The sequence below is a fragment of the Atta colombica genome, unplaced genomic scaffold, assembly GCF_001594045.1.
Source record: "Atta colombica isolate Treedump-2 unplaced genomic scaffold, Acol1.0 scaffold88, whole genome shotgun sequence".
NCBI lineage: Eukaryota > Metazoa > Arthropoda > Insecta > Hymenoptera > Formicidae > Atta > Atta colombica.
Genome location: NW_017259581.1, coordinates 1,480,644 through 1,494,892, shown reverse-complemented (window position 1 = coordinate 1,494,892; position 14,249 = coordinate 1,480,644). Strand labels below are relative to the sequence as shown.

General features: G+C 30.1%; 2 protein-coding genes and 1 long non-coding RNA gene across 6 annotated transcripts in view; 1 reads left to right on the top strand and 2 right to left on the bottom strand.

Annotated features, from left to right (window-relative positions):
• LOC108693093 overlaps nucleotides 1-1,189 on the bottom strand; it is a 3,994-nt gene extending 2,805 nt beyond the window's left edge. The window contains exon 1 of the long non-coding RNA XR_001932011.1: nucleotides 1,083-1,189. This is a non-coding gene — a long non-coding RNA (uncharacterized LOC108693093). The remainder of the gene's footprint in view (nucleotides 1-1,082) is intronic.
• A 109-nt stretch (nucleotides 1,190-1,298) lies between these two features.
• LOC108693067 (4-hydroxyphenylpyruvate dioxygenase) lies at nucleotides 1,299-5,791 on the top strand. Of its 2 annotated transcripts, XM_018201738.1 has the most exons (12): nucleotides 1,299-1,370; nucleotides 2,002-2,028; nucleotides 2,184-2,246; nucleotides 2,707-2,811; nucleotides 2,966-3,091; nucleotides 3,291-3,380; nucleotides 3,471-3,571; nucleotides 3,854-3,931; nucleotides 4,601-4,835; nucleotides 5,110-5,232; nucleotides 5,320-5,436; nucleotides 5,564-5,791. In XM_018201738.1, the coding sequence occupies exons 1-12, from the start codon at nucleotides 1,368-1,370 to the stop codon at nucleotides 5,636-5,638; spliced, it is 1,143 nt and encodes a 380-aa protein (XP_018057227.1). In that variant the 5' UTR covers nucleotides 1,299-1,367; the 3' UTR covers nucleotides 5,639-5,791. The 2 variants fall into 2 exon arrangements, with proteins under 2 accessions (XP_018057227.1, XP_018057228.1); XM_018201739.1 differs by lacking the exon at nucleotides 2,002-2,028 and having other exon boundaries at nucleotides 1,318-1,370.
• A 422-nt stretch (nucleotides 5,792-6,213) lies between these two features.
• LOC108693068 (probable nuclear transport factor 2) lies at nucleotides 6,214-9,677 on the bottom strand. Of its 3 annotated transcripts, none has more exons than XM_018201742.1 (5): nucleotides 9,400-9,677; nucleotides 9,216-9,287; nucleotides 8,451-8,549; nucleotides 7,392-7,499; nucleotides 6,214-6,650 (listed from the first exon to the last, which is right to left on the bottom strand). In XM_018201742.1, exons 1-5 carry the CDS (start codon nucleotides 9,505-9,507, stop codon nucleotides 6,537-6,539), a joined length of 501 nt encoding a protein of 166 aa, XP_018057231.1. In that variant the 5' UTR covers nucleotides 9,508-9,677; the 3' UTR covers nucleotides 6,214-6,536. The 3 variants fall into 3 exon arrangements, with proteins under 3 accessions (XP_018057231.1, XP_018057230.1, XP_018057229.1); XM_018201740.1 differs by having other exon boundaries at nucleotides 6,599-6,650; nucleotides 7,379-7,499; XM_018201741.1 differs by lacking the exon at nucleotides 7,392-7,499.
• Between the last annotated feature and the right edge of the window lie 4,572 nt (nucleotides 9,678-14,249).

Genomic DNA, 14,249 nt, shown 5'->3' with positions numbered 1-14,249 from the left:
GATTGTGATTTAACAACTAAAATATATGTATGTTTTGTAAAATCTTTGAATATGCAACTTGTTTTATGTTTTATTTGATAATTCAGATTTTATATAATATTTATATAATATTTAATATTATATAATATTTAATATATAATTATATAATATTTATTTTTAAAGTGACAATCGATTAAATCTTATAATACTCCTGATAAAATTTAATATTAATAATCTCGTAGGCAAGCTATTTGTAACTACTGCATCATCGTTTAACATAAACAGCAAAAAATCCAATTTAACATCACGTGGTATAAATGCATAAATGCATTAGAGGGTGTGTGCACAGAAAAACTGCATTCTAACGCAGGGCAGCGTAAATATGTTTACTATGGAAAGTGAGATATTTATCCGAAGAACTATTTTAATATGCCAAAGGTAATAAATGAAATTCGCAGTTGTATGATTTCATCAAGCGAATAAAGATGGAATCACATGATGCTCGATTTCTTGAATCACACATGCAGTCTGATATTTGACGAATAACTATGAAAATAGTAATTATTTCTTTTGGTTGGTACAAGGAATAAGCTGTGAAATAATCCAATAAATATATAAAAATCATGTATATGCAACATGCATGTATAGCACTCAATGCATAAACAAATTCTAGCATATATCAGAACAGACATAACTGTGTGCATACCTGCTATCATTCAAGAGCACTGTGTGATTCTACCTTAAGAGAGAAACCTTATTGAAGAAGAGATTTTTATTATAGCATGCACTTTATATGGTTTTTATATAAATGCAGGAAATATTTTTTTAACTGATCCTATTTATTTGACTTTAATATCATGAAACAACGTTTATACGAATTTCTCAAATTTCTATTCTTCTTCTTCTGCAACTTAAAAAACCGTAAATAATAGAAGGCTGACGTAAATACTTTCGAAACAATCGAATTATCTAAAAATGTTTACCTACAATTTCGTAAAATGGAAATTTCCTTAAACAGACATTTTTATGACGCATTTCTGAAAACTTTTAGAAACTTTATTCATATATACTTTTATCTAGGACCAATCAGAAAAATGTGTTACCTTGTGTTAATTAGAAAGGCAAGCCCATCTCGAATACGTCGTTGAGTCTATCTCAGCTTTAACGACACGTTTAATTTTAAAAAACCTGCTGTTGCTGGTGATTTATCAGACTGTTGATCACGAAGAACGTGGCACAAACAATCCCCCGCCATAGACCAATAGCAAGCTTGTGGATTCAGTGGGCTCGATATTTAAAGCGGAACTCGATACAGATCGTGATAATCGAACGTTCGGTATCGTTCTAGAAGATACTTTTTACCATTTCCTTCGATTTTGAAAGTCATCATGGTAAGTTGAAGAACTATTACCTGGTAATAGAATTATTTTTATAATTCAACTAGATTATTAATTGCATAATTGCTTATTTAATATACAACTGATCAACATAATTCGCAAACATAAAATTTATTGAGGTTTTTTTATATGATATGCATCGTAAAATACAAATCGTTTAATAAATATTTATATTTTCATTGATTTGTTTAAATAATTCATTGTTTAATAAATTCATTGTAAAAAAAAACAATATGATTGGACTAATGCGAGTCAAAACACAGTTATCTGTGTGTAACTATAAATTTATACACCAAATTAAAATATATAAATGAACTTTCGGCTCCGCTTTGAGCCATCTTCAGCGTTGATATATCCAATATTAAATATATACAATATTTCGTTCTTCACGGCATATAATGAAATTTCGTCATAAAAAAGTTGGTAGGCCGAATAATTTTATTCGACTTCTATAAATGACAGTGAAACATTCGTTTATATATTTTAATTTAAAACATAAATTTATAGTTACGCACAGATAACTGCGTTTTGACTCTTATCAGCTCAATCATTTTATTGTTTTTGTTTGTTAAAACTTGAGAGTCCATAATTCTTTATTTTTAAAATTTTTTACATTTGTTTCCAGACGAGCTACAGTGATAAAAAATCTCAGGTAAACAGTCTTGCCAAAAGTTGGAAAGACAAATTATTTTTTCGATTGGAATCAACTACTATTTAAAATTTACATATAGTAATTATTTAAAGAGAATTACTATTATACTAGAGAAATTTGACGCAATATCTGTATTTCTATAATCTGTATTTCAGCCTGTTGGAGGAAAATTCATCAGTTTTGATTATATAAAATTCTGGGTTGGAAATGCTAAGCAGGTAAAATCTTACATGCAGAACATTTCTTAATATGTAGGAAATATCATAGAAATAAGTCTAAAAACAAACAGGAATCATAAAGATATGGTATGCAATATGATTCTATTCTTTATCTATTCCCTCGTTGATTTTATCAGTTTTATCGAGCTATGTACAAATAAACTTTGTTAGTTTTTGTCCTAAATCCGTTCTTACAATTCTTTCCCATATATCAAGAAATGCCTTAAAAAAATATAAAAATAATAATTGAGTATAAACAAAAATCAGTAATCAAGCAAAAACATTTTTAAACAAGTTAAATTATAATTAGTATATCAACAAAGATCATAAATTAAAACAGGCGTTTTGGGATCATCGGTCCTTCTTCAACTAATATAATTTAAATATATGGAGTATGTATTATATAATCACATAAAAAAAGATATATAAATTATATATGAAAATAAAATTGCGCTTTTAGGCCGCCAGTTTCTACCGATGTAGAATGGGATTCGAATCATTTGGATATCGTGGTTTGGAAACCGGCTACAGACGAGCAGCGGCACACGTTGTCAAGCAGAACAAAGTGAGTAATTTTGAACATTCTCACGTATGAATCCATAATTAAAAAAATGTCTTTATTTTAATTAATTGTTTATTTGATAGTCGAAAATAGTGTTCTTTTCGAAATCTTGAATATATTATCTTTTGAGATACAGAATTTCTTATTATATTTGTAGATAGTGTTCGTGTTCGAATCTCCGTACGAACCTGATAACGAAGAAATGTCAGATCATCTTTCCCGGCATGGAGACGGCGTGCGAGATGTAGCGTTCAATGTTGAAGATATCGATACCATTATGAAGGTAAAGAAATAAAGGAGATATTTTTCTTCGTCTAAAAATATAAATATTCTCTCTGTGAATATAGAATTTCCATGATATAAGATGAAATATTCTTTCTGAAATAGAAATAATTAAAAGCACCGCTTTTATTTTATTGGAAACCGATAGCAAAGTAACTTTCAAGTTATCTTCATTAATATTTGAGATGATGTATGTAAAGGTTGCTAAGCGAAAGGGTGCCGAAATAGTGCGCGACATATGGGAGGAAAGTGACGAATATGGCATCGTGAGGATGGCTACTGTGAAAACTGTAAATATTAAAAAGATGATACTTCCTTATACAATCTGCGATATCATTGCCTTTTAGATGTTTCAATTAATTCAATGTTATTTTTATCAGTATGGTGATACGCTCCATACATTTGTTGATAGAACGAGATACAAAGGCTTCTTCTTGCCAGGTTTCATGAGGATATCAAAGGATGCTCTTCTCGATCAATTGTATGTATGCAAAAGCGCGATTTCTCACATAATAGCCTTAGTTAAAACCACTCCACTTTAAAAAGAAAACTAGAACATATACAATATACATATTTTAATATCTTACAACACTATTTATCTTTGACGAAAAGAATGTCTTATATATTAGAAAAATATAAAGAATCTTTTCTTATTAAAATTGCAAGATATATCCAGAATTAATCTGATGTTGAATACAAAAAAGACATAAGAAATACTTGATAGTTAACTTTAAATTATTGATGTGCTCTTCTTTTATTGCAGGCCGCAAATACATTTGAATTTCGTAGACCATGTAGTGGGTAATCAGCCCGACAAACAAATGGAACCCATTGCGAAATGGTATGTAAATTACTATTTCTCAGTGTAAACATGTTTTACTAATGAGACATGTATACAGAAAAGCTTAGAGAGAAGAATTTAGAGAAAAATATTTCAGACAAAAGTTGTAAGATTTGAAGGCGAATGTAAGAGAGTATTGATTTGACTTTGGGTGGTGCCGCTAAAATCAGGTCAAGGTCACTTTAAATTTTTTAAATGGATTCCTCATTTTTCATCGCATATTCTTGTAGCTTATTTCGATAACTCTTCAAAATACTATAACAACATGTTTTTTCGTTAAGTTACTTTTTGAGTTATAAGGCTTGAAAGTTACAGTACTGCCGCGCTGGTATTAATATTATCTAAGGTGTCCGATCGATGATTAAAATCTCTTGAATGTTGTTCAAAATTCAAATCATGACTTAGATAACATTTGTTAAGATCAAGCCATATGGAGGTTTTGTCTCTTATTTTAGATCAATTAAGCAGCATTATAATCTTCACTAGTAAAATAACACGTTAATGTAATAGTAGAATATATAAAATACGTATTTAAAATAAAGTTCACGTTGATTCATCGAATTTTACGAGACTTCTAAATTAGAAATTTCCAAATTCCTGCTTGTATTCTTAAGCTGAAAAATAAAATACTAAATTAAATGAAGATTTCTCTTTTTCTGTTTCTCTCAGGTACGAAGACTGTTTACAGTTTCATAGATTCTGGTCAGTAGACGATTCACAGTTGCATACGGAATATTCCGCGCTACGGTCCATTGTGATGACGAATTGGGAGGAAACGGTGAAGATGCCGATCAACGAACCCGCGCCAGGGAAGAAACGTTCCCAGATTCAGGAATATGTCGAGTATTATGGCGGTGCCGGCGTACAGCATATTGCCCTTAATACTAATGACATTATAACAGCGGTAAATAATTAAGCGTTCTGCACAGAATATAAAATTGCATTTATGCACAACGTACATATCCTGCAAAATACAACTATGCAATACAAAAGCAACTTTAAAAACCAACTTTTTGGTCACAATTCTCTTAACATTTTTATTCTGTGATCTTTATTAATTAACATAGAGTTTAATATTTTTAATTCAATATATATATAAATTAAGATATTGTATAAAAAAATGTCGCACGCTCGCAATAAGTTTTTCCACACATCCATTCTCACGCATCATTTTACAGATAACGAATCTGCGTGCCAGAGGTATGGAATTTCTTCACGTACCCGATAGTTATTACGACATGCTCAGAAACCGCCTAAAAGCCAGTGGCACGAAAATCGTGGAGGACTTGGATATGCTACAGGTATTTTTATTAATAATGAATTAAAATTAATTCCGGTACAAGTTTCAACGCGTTTAATATTAATTCGATTGTGTTATCGCTTTGCAGAAATTAAAGGTACTAATAGACTATGACGAGAATGGATATCTTCTACAAATATTCACGAAAAATATGCAAGATCGACCAACATTGTTTATAGAAGTCATACAGAGGCACAACCATAACGTAAGTATTAAAAGAAAAGTTTGTAGCATCACATCTATAAATTTACAAAAAATTTACTGGTATAAAAATTCAAAAAATTAATTAATATTTAAATAATCACAAATTTAATTTGCTACTTCTTATTTAGGGTTTCGGCGCCGGCAATTTCCAAGCGTTGTTCGAAGCGATTGAATTGGAGCAAGCAAAACGTGGCAATCTGTAGAAAGTTAAATATTGCTGTATTTGTAAAATTAGAACTATCAGCCGACATAAAGTAATCCTATGAAAGAATGAAGGACGAGTACTTTTGTACTTAATTATATTATTTTAATTATATAATGAAATATCACATTAAAAGTGTATTATGCATATAAAATTCGCATCGAGATTTATTCAGCACCATCTAACACTCTGTTACATACCACTATTATAATGATAATTCGTTCACATTGTAATAGAGCTGTACGCTTTATCATATTTGACGAAAATCAGTCAAGGTTTTACGTTTTCGTCTGTGGAATAGATAATCAACTTGTCTGATTAATTCCGTATTCTTGTATTTAATGGCCAACATTTTCGTATTACAAAAATACACAGCATTTTAAAATGTAAAATATGTTACAATACATTTCAAAGCGTAGTAATGCAAAGACATAATATGCCATCAAAAATCAAACCTCCTTCGATTAATGAGACATCTATGTGTATATGTTGTGCTAGTATGTATAGCTAAAAAATGTAAATTTGTTTTTTCCGACAACATACATATATATAAATATGTGTATGTATACATGTGTGTGTGTGTGTGTGTGTGTGTGTGTGTGTGTGTGTGTGTATATATATATATGTATATGGAAAAAAACCGACGAAATGATTTAAACTGTGTAATATCGGATGTTTCGATTCGTTCTCTTTTTTTTTCGTGGCCAAGATATAAGCGGAGATATTCTTCATATAAAACTTGTAATATCTATAGAAAGAATAGGGATAGGTAGGATGTGATTGTGACGAGATTATCGATGAGATTAGGTAGCTCACTTATTAATCGCGATCTCCAGGATGTCCATCACTCGACAACTTGTCTGTTTACACGCTCATCGCATTTATTTGATCTTCCTCGTTCATGCACTATCATGAATACTAAGGCGAAAGATATCATGCTGACAATAGTATGAATTACCCATTGGTTTCAGCACAAAACATTGCGAGAAGGCGTGTGGTGGATCCTCGTCTGCCTGTAATTAAAAGCAATCTATAGATTATAATATAACAATATATATTAAGAGATATTTATTAAATACATGATAAAGCAATGTCAATATTAATGTTAATTACTTCAAAACATTATAATTCAATTTTCAATGTTAAAAATACAAAAATAATATGATTTTTAAAATGTTAATTTACAAAGTAGCCTAATTAAAAAAGCCTAATTATTATTCCAATTTGTTCAGCAATTTAATTTTGTATTAAGCTACCTATTCATAATACATCAAATTCAATTAGTGATCCCAGATTCGTACACTTGTGTCACTTTCACAGGGACTTGATAACTTGTCGCTTGTGATTTGCACATCTGAGATCTCCAAATTAGACATACATTTCATGCATGTTTATATATTTTATAACATAATTATTTTAGATTACATACTTTTTAAGTAAAATAGATTAATAAAATTGGTAAAAGGAAATACGTAACAATTGAAAATAAAAATAAGTAAAAGATATTGCAAAAAATGCTAAATTGCAAATGAAACAATAAAAAAATATTAACAAAATTTAAATGTCATGTTATCAGTTGATTTTAAATGTAACATAGACTTTTAGTATAGCCTATAAGGGGATTCAGATATGTTATATTGAGGAGTTCTATTGCTCTAGAAATTCTATGCTAGATCCAAGATGGAATGAAAGCGATATGCAGTGAATATATGAAACATCAGACAAGGAGACTTTGCGATACCTGATGCCTAAACTGTGTCGTGCAACGCAAGTCTGAAGATATCGTGCTGCACATAAAAGCTGGTACCGACTGGCTTCAGGACAAATGTCTGGATGTACGCATGAGGTTGATCCTCGTCAGTCTATACGATCATCAGTAATCACTAAATATTTTTCGGTAATTGATAAAAACCTCTTATTATAGAACTTGTTTCCCGTCTGTAATTTCTACCTATAGTTGTATTTCCCACATATGTTAAAACTTATTTTATTTCTAATAAATACATCACATCCAGTAATTCCTCTTTTTATACAAATACGTGTATAAAAACCAAGTTTGCGAAACTATTAAAAATTAAAAATTAAATTACTGAACCGATTGGCTTATAATAAGTATAAAACATAAATCTCATGTATACTTTAAAATGTATAAATTTATAATATTTCTTATCACATAATATAACTTAAAGTTGTTTCCACTACATAATTAATTAAATAGTAAAACTCAGATCTATACATTAAACGAGCTATAGTTAGGTATTAAATAATATTTATTAATCACAAATTAAATTTTCCGACGATAAGTTTCAACGGTACGTTTCGATTATACTTAATCCTTACCAGCCGCAGAGATACATAAATATCCAAATATCTAATTATGTTAACATCTCACATTCGAGTTACAATAGATAATACAACAGATTTCTAAGAATCATCTCATCTTTGTGTTATAAAAAACGGTATATCGCAACTATATATTATCTATTGTAACTGGAATGTGAGATGTTCCTATAGTATGTTAATATAATTAGATATTTATTTATGTATTTCTGCGGCTGATGATGAATTAAATATAGTCGAAATGTATCGTTCAAACTTACTGGTGGAAAATTATAATTTGTGATTAAGAAATATTATTTAATACCTAACTATAGCTCGTTTAATGTATTGACCTGGGTTTTACTATTTATTAATTTGTTGTAAGTTATATGAGCGAAAAGAATTGATATTATTTATATTGTAATATAATTATATTTTGTCATACTGGACGCTTTTTATGAAATATTTGTTATTATTAGTTATATTTTTCTTACCTGCAACCTTCCTAATACATTAATAAGAACTCCACCATCGAACATTGGTTGCGAATCAATCGCTGTTATTATCCGATTTATTTTTTGAAAGGATAAACTCTGAAAAAGAAAAGAAAGTTAATATAATCATACTATTATTAATACACACATTCCTTAATTAGATTTATAACGATTAATAGCAGAAAAATTTTTAAATTTAAAAATAGAAAGATTAAATACAAAGTGTTTGCATACAATTATTATAGATATCTTATATTTCTATTTAAATTTCATTTCTATTTGATTCAATTCTGTTCATCTCCTTCGATTTCAAAATTCTCAAACTTGATGGCATTTTTAAATCAGAATAACCTTTATATTTATAAATGGAATTAGCCAAATATTAAGTGTAGTAAAAAGAAATCCGTTATTTTTGCATGAAATTGAATGGAAAAATATGGATTTCTTTTTACTACACCTAATATTAAACTCACAAAGTATGAAAGTTATAAAAGTATACTAATATCAAGCCTATAAAAAAGCTATGAAGATTATCTTTCTTTATGAAGAAAACATTTAAACTGAACAAATAAATCTCTTGAATTCTTGATGCTCCCTTCATTAGCAATGATCTATTAATAAGAAGAATAGATTAGTTGCAAAAGGACCTTCTGATGAGCCAGAAGGAAAATATTTCTCGCAAGATGGATTGGATATGGATAGACATCAAAATAAGTAGTATAATTATAAACTAATTTCAGAACGGTGGAAGGAAACTTTACTCACAGTTAATTTCTCCATAATTTTGATAGCGCCTTGTATTTGCAAGCCCTCGAATGTCATAAAGGATGTTTCCGCCTGCAAAAGGTTATGTCAGTCAGTCGTAATACCGGGTAGGGTAATCGCAAGGAAGTGGAACGATGGGACTCGCGGCGGCCCCAGGGAACGGATGGGATCGCTCGCGCCTTACATTGTACATGTTTATGAGGTTCGGCCTTTGCGCCGGGTCGTCGAACATCGCGTAATATTGTTGGACGAAGCCCTTGCCGATCGCCTCGTACGGCACGTTCATCGCCATGATGCTGAGGACCAACAATTGTGACCGGTGCGGTGAGAGTCAGATCGATTAATGAGACTTCACCTCCTTGTCTCTGGATACTCCGCGAACGTTCCGTTTCTACTTCCCTTCGAGTATTACGATTCCTACGAGCCCGAAGCGGCGCCGTGCAACATCCCTCGTGTCGAACGAAATCGAACGTACGAGTAGGAAACGAGCAGTCGCGGGGGTCGCGCGATTCGCGATACATCGAATTGTAACGCGGGCCGCAACAGCTTCTCGAATGTTCGGCGTAGTTGCACTCTTCGACACTTTTTTCTTTACTCACCCTGGAACGGCTGGAACGCCTTCAAAATATTTCAAATTCCCATCCGAGTGCTCCCTAGGTATCACGTTATCATATTCATTCGGTGAACAATAAGAAGAAAATGAATCTGGAGCACACTCGGAAATTTGAACGCGAGACCGAGCGTGTATTTCTCTCGCTTGAATAAAAAGTGCAAACGATTAATTGTGTATGCATCGGTTAATTTAAGGCGTTTGTGCCTTTTTTTTGAACATTTCATTGTCTAGATCATTGTCTAGAACATTTCATTGTCGAAGACCTTTTTATGATGCTTTTTAGATCTCTTTTGGAATTACATTTTCGAAAAATCTTCTTTATAATATCTTTATAATGTCTTTATAATGTCTTATTTTTTAGACATGCATATTACTAGGGATCTTATTAGATGCGTTTTGTTTTATAATGCATAATGCATAATGCATATATAATCATAATTTTATTCTTGTTCCATCGTTGAACAAGAATAAAATGACGTATCATGCATGTTGTGCATAAAATGACACGCACCTATAAGGCCCATTACGTAAACGTTATTATAAATGATTGTAATTGTAAAAATTGACTAATCACAAACAGTCAAATATTCTTCTCATATTCAATTGTGATTGGTCAATTACTGGAATGGATTTTAAGATATATCCATATAAACTTGCATAGCCACATAAACGTATGCATAAAGAAAATTATCCAATTTTACGTGCGTTTTTATAAAAGAAATACAATTGGATAATTTTCTTTATGCATACGTTTATGCAAGTTTGTGTGGATATAGTCTTATGATAGTTTCATTTTGCAATTGTTCGTAAATGTATATAAAACTATTTATATATTTGTTTCGTCTCATAATTTTGTTTTTACTAATGTCTGAAAGAGAATTGTGCTAAGGCATTATTTTCTCTTTCTTTCTTCTCTTTTTATCATAATAAATATATTTTTTTTAAACGTATGTAATTATTTTCATTTTCATGTGTTAAATTAAATAATTTTTCGTTACATAACCGGTTCTTAGACCTTCATTTATTCTAAATTGTTTTATACTTGTGGAGCCTTATATTATTTATTATATTTTTTTTATTATTAAAAATGCAAAATGAATAGATGAGAATGCGCAAATATTCAAACTTGTCGAGCGCTCCTTCGATTCGGATTTCTCTCGAATTCGATTCGAGTTTGAATAATCGACTTCGGCTATTCGATTATTCTTTTCTCGTTAAACTGCTCGATATCTCGATCAAGTTCTTTGAAAATAACTGAACTGAAAAACTTATCAATCATATAAATTTCATCGTATATGCATATCAGACTACAGATATGATCAATCGAGGATCTTATCATTTCATAATTGATTTAAAATAACACGCTGTATATCTGTGTATTACTATTACATTTTGCGTTGTAAATATTACCTCTACATGAAATTACATAAATTTTGCTTATGTCTAATAATATTTTCCTGATAGTAACAAGATACGATTATCGTAATGCAATTTATCGTAATGAAAGTACGTTAAGTATATACGTTCTCCGATGATACTTTACTTCGACAAATCATCTCGTCATTTTTTTCTTCTGGCGGCAAAAGAAAATCGCGCGCACATCATACGGAAAATCACCGCTGAATATTTGCGTATCGTAATCATACGTAAGCACACGAATAAATAAGATAATAGACCTCCCTTCGCCACGCGCGCTCTCCTCGGATTTCATTTGCAGGCGTACGACGATTGAAGATAATACAACTTAATTTCTGCGATGAGCGCAAAACGCACGCAAGTAACACCCGGTGCGACACGTTTATCGAGGCGTTTCGACGAGATGATCTATAATGCCCATCGATGTAATTAAAGTCGTAAAAAAACTTACATATCTTCGGAAAAGAAAAATAAATAGTCATTTTTAATGTATTTCTTACCTGTATTTATTACTCATGCATTTTGCGCCAAATATGTGCTACATTGAAAAAAAGTACTAAATTTAGTAAATATTTGTTTGAATAATTCTACGTCAATATTTACTAAACATAGATTTATCTGATATAAAAACAAATTAATTTGATTTAACTATCTTTTGTTTATTGAATAAGTGAATGTTTTCTTAGTACTTTTCAAACAAATATTTCAGATTTAGTAAATTTTTTCAGTGTAAAATTTTAATAAATTTTATGGAGCTGGCAAGTTTATATAAGTTTATATAATTATTTTTTTGATAAATTATCAATTATTGTATAGTTATATCGTAAAATATTTTTTTTATATTTCATAAAGGAAATTTTGTCCTGCAATTTGTTAATTTGTTATTTTTTAATCATCTATAAATTATTACACATTTCAATTTATTGTTGCTTTAGCGCTGATAATTCTTTATTTTATTGCAGCGCGATAAAAAATGCAAGTGTATAAAGTCTTGAATATTATGCTTACAGTCTTGAGAATGATTCACTTTACCGGAAGGGATATTCATTTGAATGGATGTACTATAATTGTAATGTATTTTTTATCTTACACCTCCAGTATTTTTCTACTTTTAAGCAAGTAAAGTTCGTCATAACTTTCGGCAAAACTCTTACGAAAAAAATACACTCTTGACGGTCCGAAATGACACTCAAATTAAGTGTTAATCCTCAAGTTGGAGGTTTATTTGGGAATTAACACTCAATTAGGTGTTATTTCGAATCTCCAAGAGTGTATTTTTTTCGTAATAGTCAGAATATTTCCATTAGACTTGTAAGGCAAAAATAGTCAGAATATTTCCATTAAACTTGTAAGGCTATCCATTTTTCTTCGCGTGAGAAATTATCTCTCCTGTTATGCTTGTAATCTTTTTGTCCTTTTTGTCATTTATGTTGAATAACGTTTTGCTTTCGGAGTTTGAATACCGTAGCACGGTCGTGTGTGTAACGTTGATCGTTGCATAATCCTCCTATTGCAACACCATTGTGCCATCCGCCATTAACGTCGAAGGCATTGTTACATCGTACTTGTTTTTCGCCTTGAGAATTCTTCTGGAGAACTATAGACGCGCTGGAACTTTAATAAAGTTCCATTGCGATGAGTAAATTGCGGATAGACGAGGATGAGAGCGACGGTTTTTTAAAAAGCCGCTGTTTCTGGTAGACGGTTAGTGAGTTGGCATTATCGACGACAATAATAACGCAAATGAGCTTGAAAGATATGTGACACTTAGATTAAAAGTATAAAAATATAGAAAGACAAAATAATTATATAAATATATTTATATTTTTCACTTAGGAGTACGTATCTTTCTTACAATGACAAAAGAATATTCATATTCTAATTAGTTTAAAACTAATCTAATCTTATGTCTTACAATACAATACTTATGTCTTACAAAATATTTATAAATTTTCAACACAAAGCGAAGAGGGCTATGTTTGATTAGAGATTTTAGTGCCTAATATTTTTGGAATTTTAATTTCTAGTTCAAGCAAACTGCACATCGATATTTTTTGTCGATATTCTTACTGTTTTAAAGACGCTTATTATTAGCATGAGTAATATTAAAGTGCTTGTCAATTTAATGTATAATATTACGTACTCTTCACTTTCAATTTAAGATGGTGTTTTAAAATCGATAATCGCTATAATTTATTTGAAATTGCAAAATTCACTCCAAAATATGTCAGACACTAAAACCTGTTATGAACGAATGGCTTCTTCACTTATTTATTGTTGAATATTTCTCGATTAATTTCCATTTAATATTGTTTATATCTACTCGTTAACATAAAAATTAACATATACACTGAAAAAAATTAACTAAATTTTAATAATTTATCAAAACTAAAGCTATCATATCTTTAAATAACAAATATTTACTTATAATAAATTAATATCTACTCAATAAAAAATGACAGTTAAACCAAATTAATGTTTTTTTCAAACAAATATATGTTTATATCTAGTAAATATTTATATAGAACTATTCAATAAATATTTATTAAAATTTAGTATTTTTTTCCAATTTATAGGTTTGTCACACGGAAAGTTTTGCTAATAAGTATCTAAAAACATCTAGATACAGATCTGAAAATAATTTTGTTGGACCATCAAAATAATTATACAGGACGTGTAAACGTTGATGATAATACTGCAAAAAGTTTTAACATTCTAATAATCAATTCGAATGTCATACACATAATTATTTTGATGGTCAAACAAAATTATTTTCAGATCTATATCTAAATTTTTAGATACGTAAGCAAACCTTTTCCACGCAAATATAACTCTGTAAGAGTCATGTACTTAAGACAAATTATTTCGCTCGTTTACGAATCAATTAGTCAACCTTTAGGTCGACAGGTACAATGACGTTACGAGGTTAGTTAAAGAAAGCAACGGATCGTCGTGTGGTGACATTGACCTAATTAAGAGAATGATAAGAAGTAGAGAATATTCTC

Bases quoted from the DNA above. Each gene is read 5' to 3' on its own strand.
- LOC108693068 (XM_018201742.1), bottom strand. From the start codon at position 9,507: ATGGCGATGAACGTGCCGTACGAGGCGATCGGCAAGGGCTTCGTCCAA. The intron at 9,288-9,399 runs GTAAGGCGCGAG...AACCTTTTGCAG, and splicing joins ACCTCATAAACATGTACAAT to GCGGAAACATCCTTTATGAC. The intron at 8,550-9,215 runs GTGAGTAAAGTT...TTTCTTTTTCAG, and splicing joins AAATTATGGAGAAATTAACT to AGTTTATCCTTTCAAAAAAT.
- LOC108693067 (XM_018201738.1), top strand. The intron at 3,932-4,600 runs GTATGTAAATTA...TGTTTCTCTCAG, and splicing joins ATGGAACCCATTGCGAAATG to GTACGAAGACTGTTTACAGT. The intron at 5,233-5,319 runs GTATTTTTATTA...ATCGCTTTGCAG, and splicing joins AGGACTTGGATATGCTACAG to AAATTAAAGGTACTAATAGA.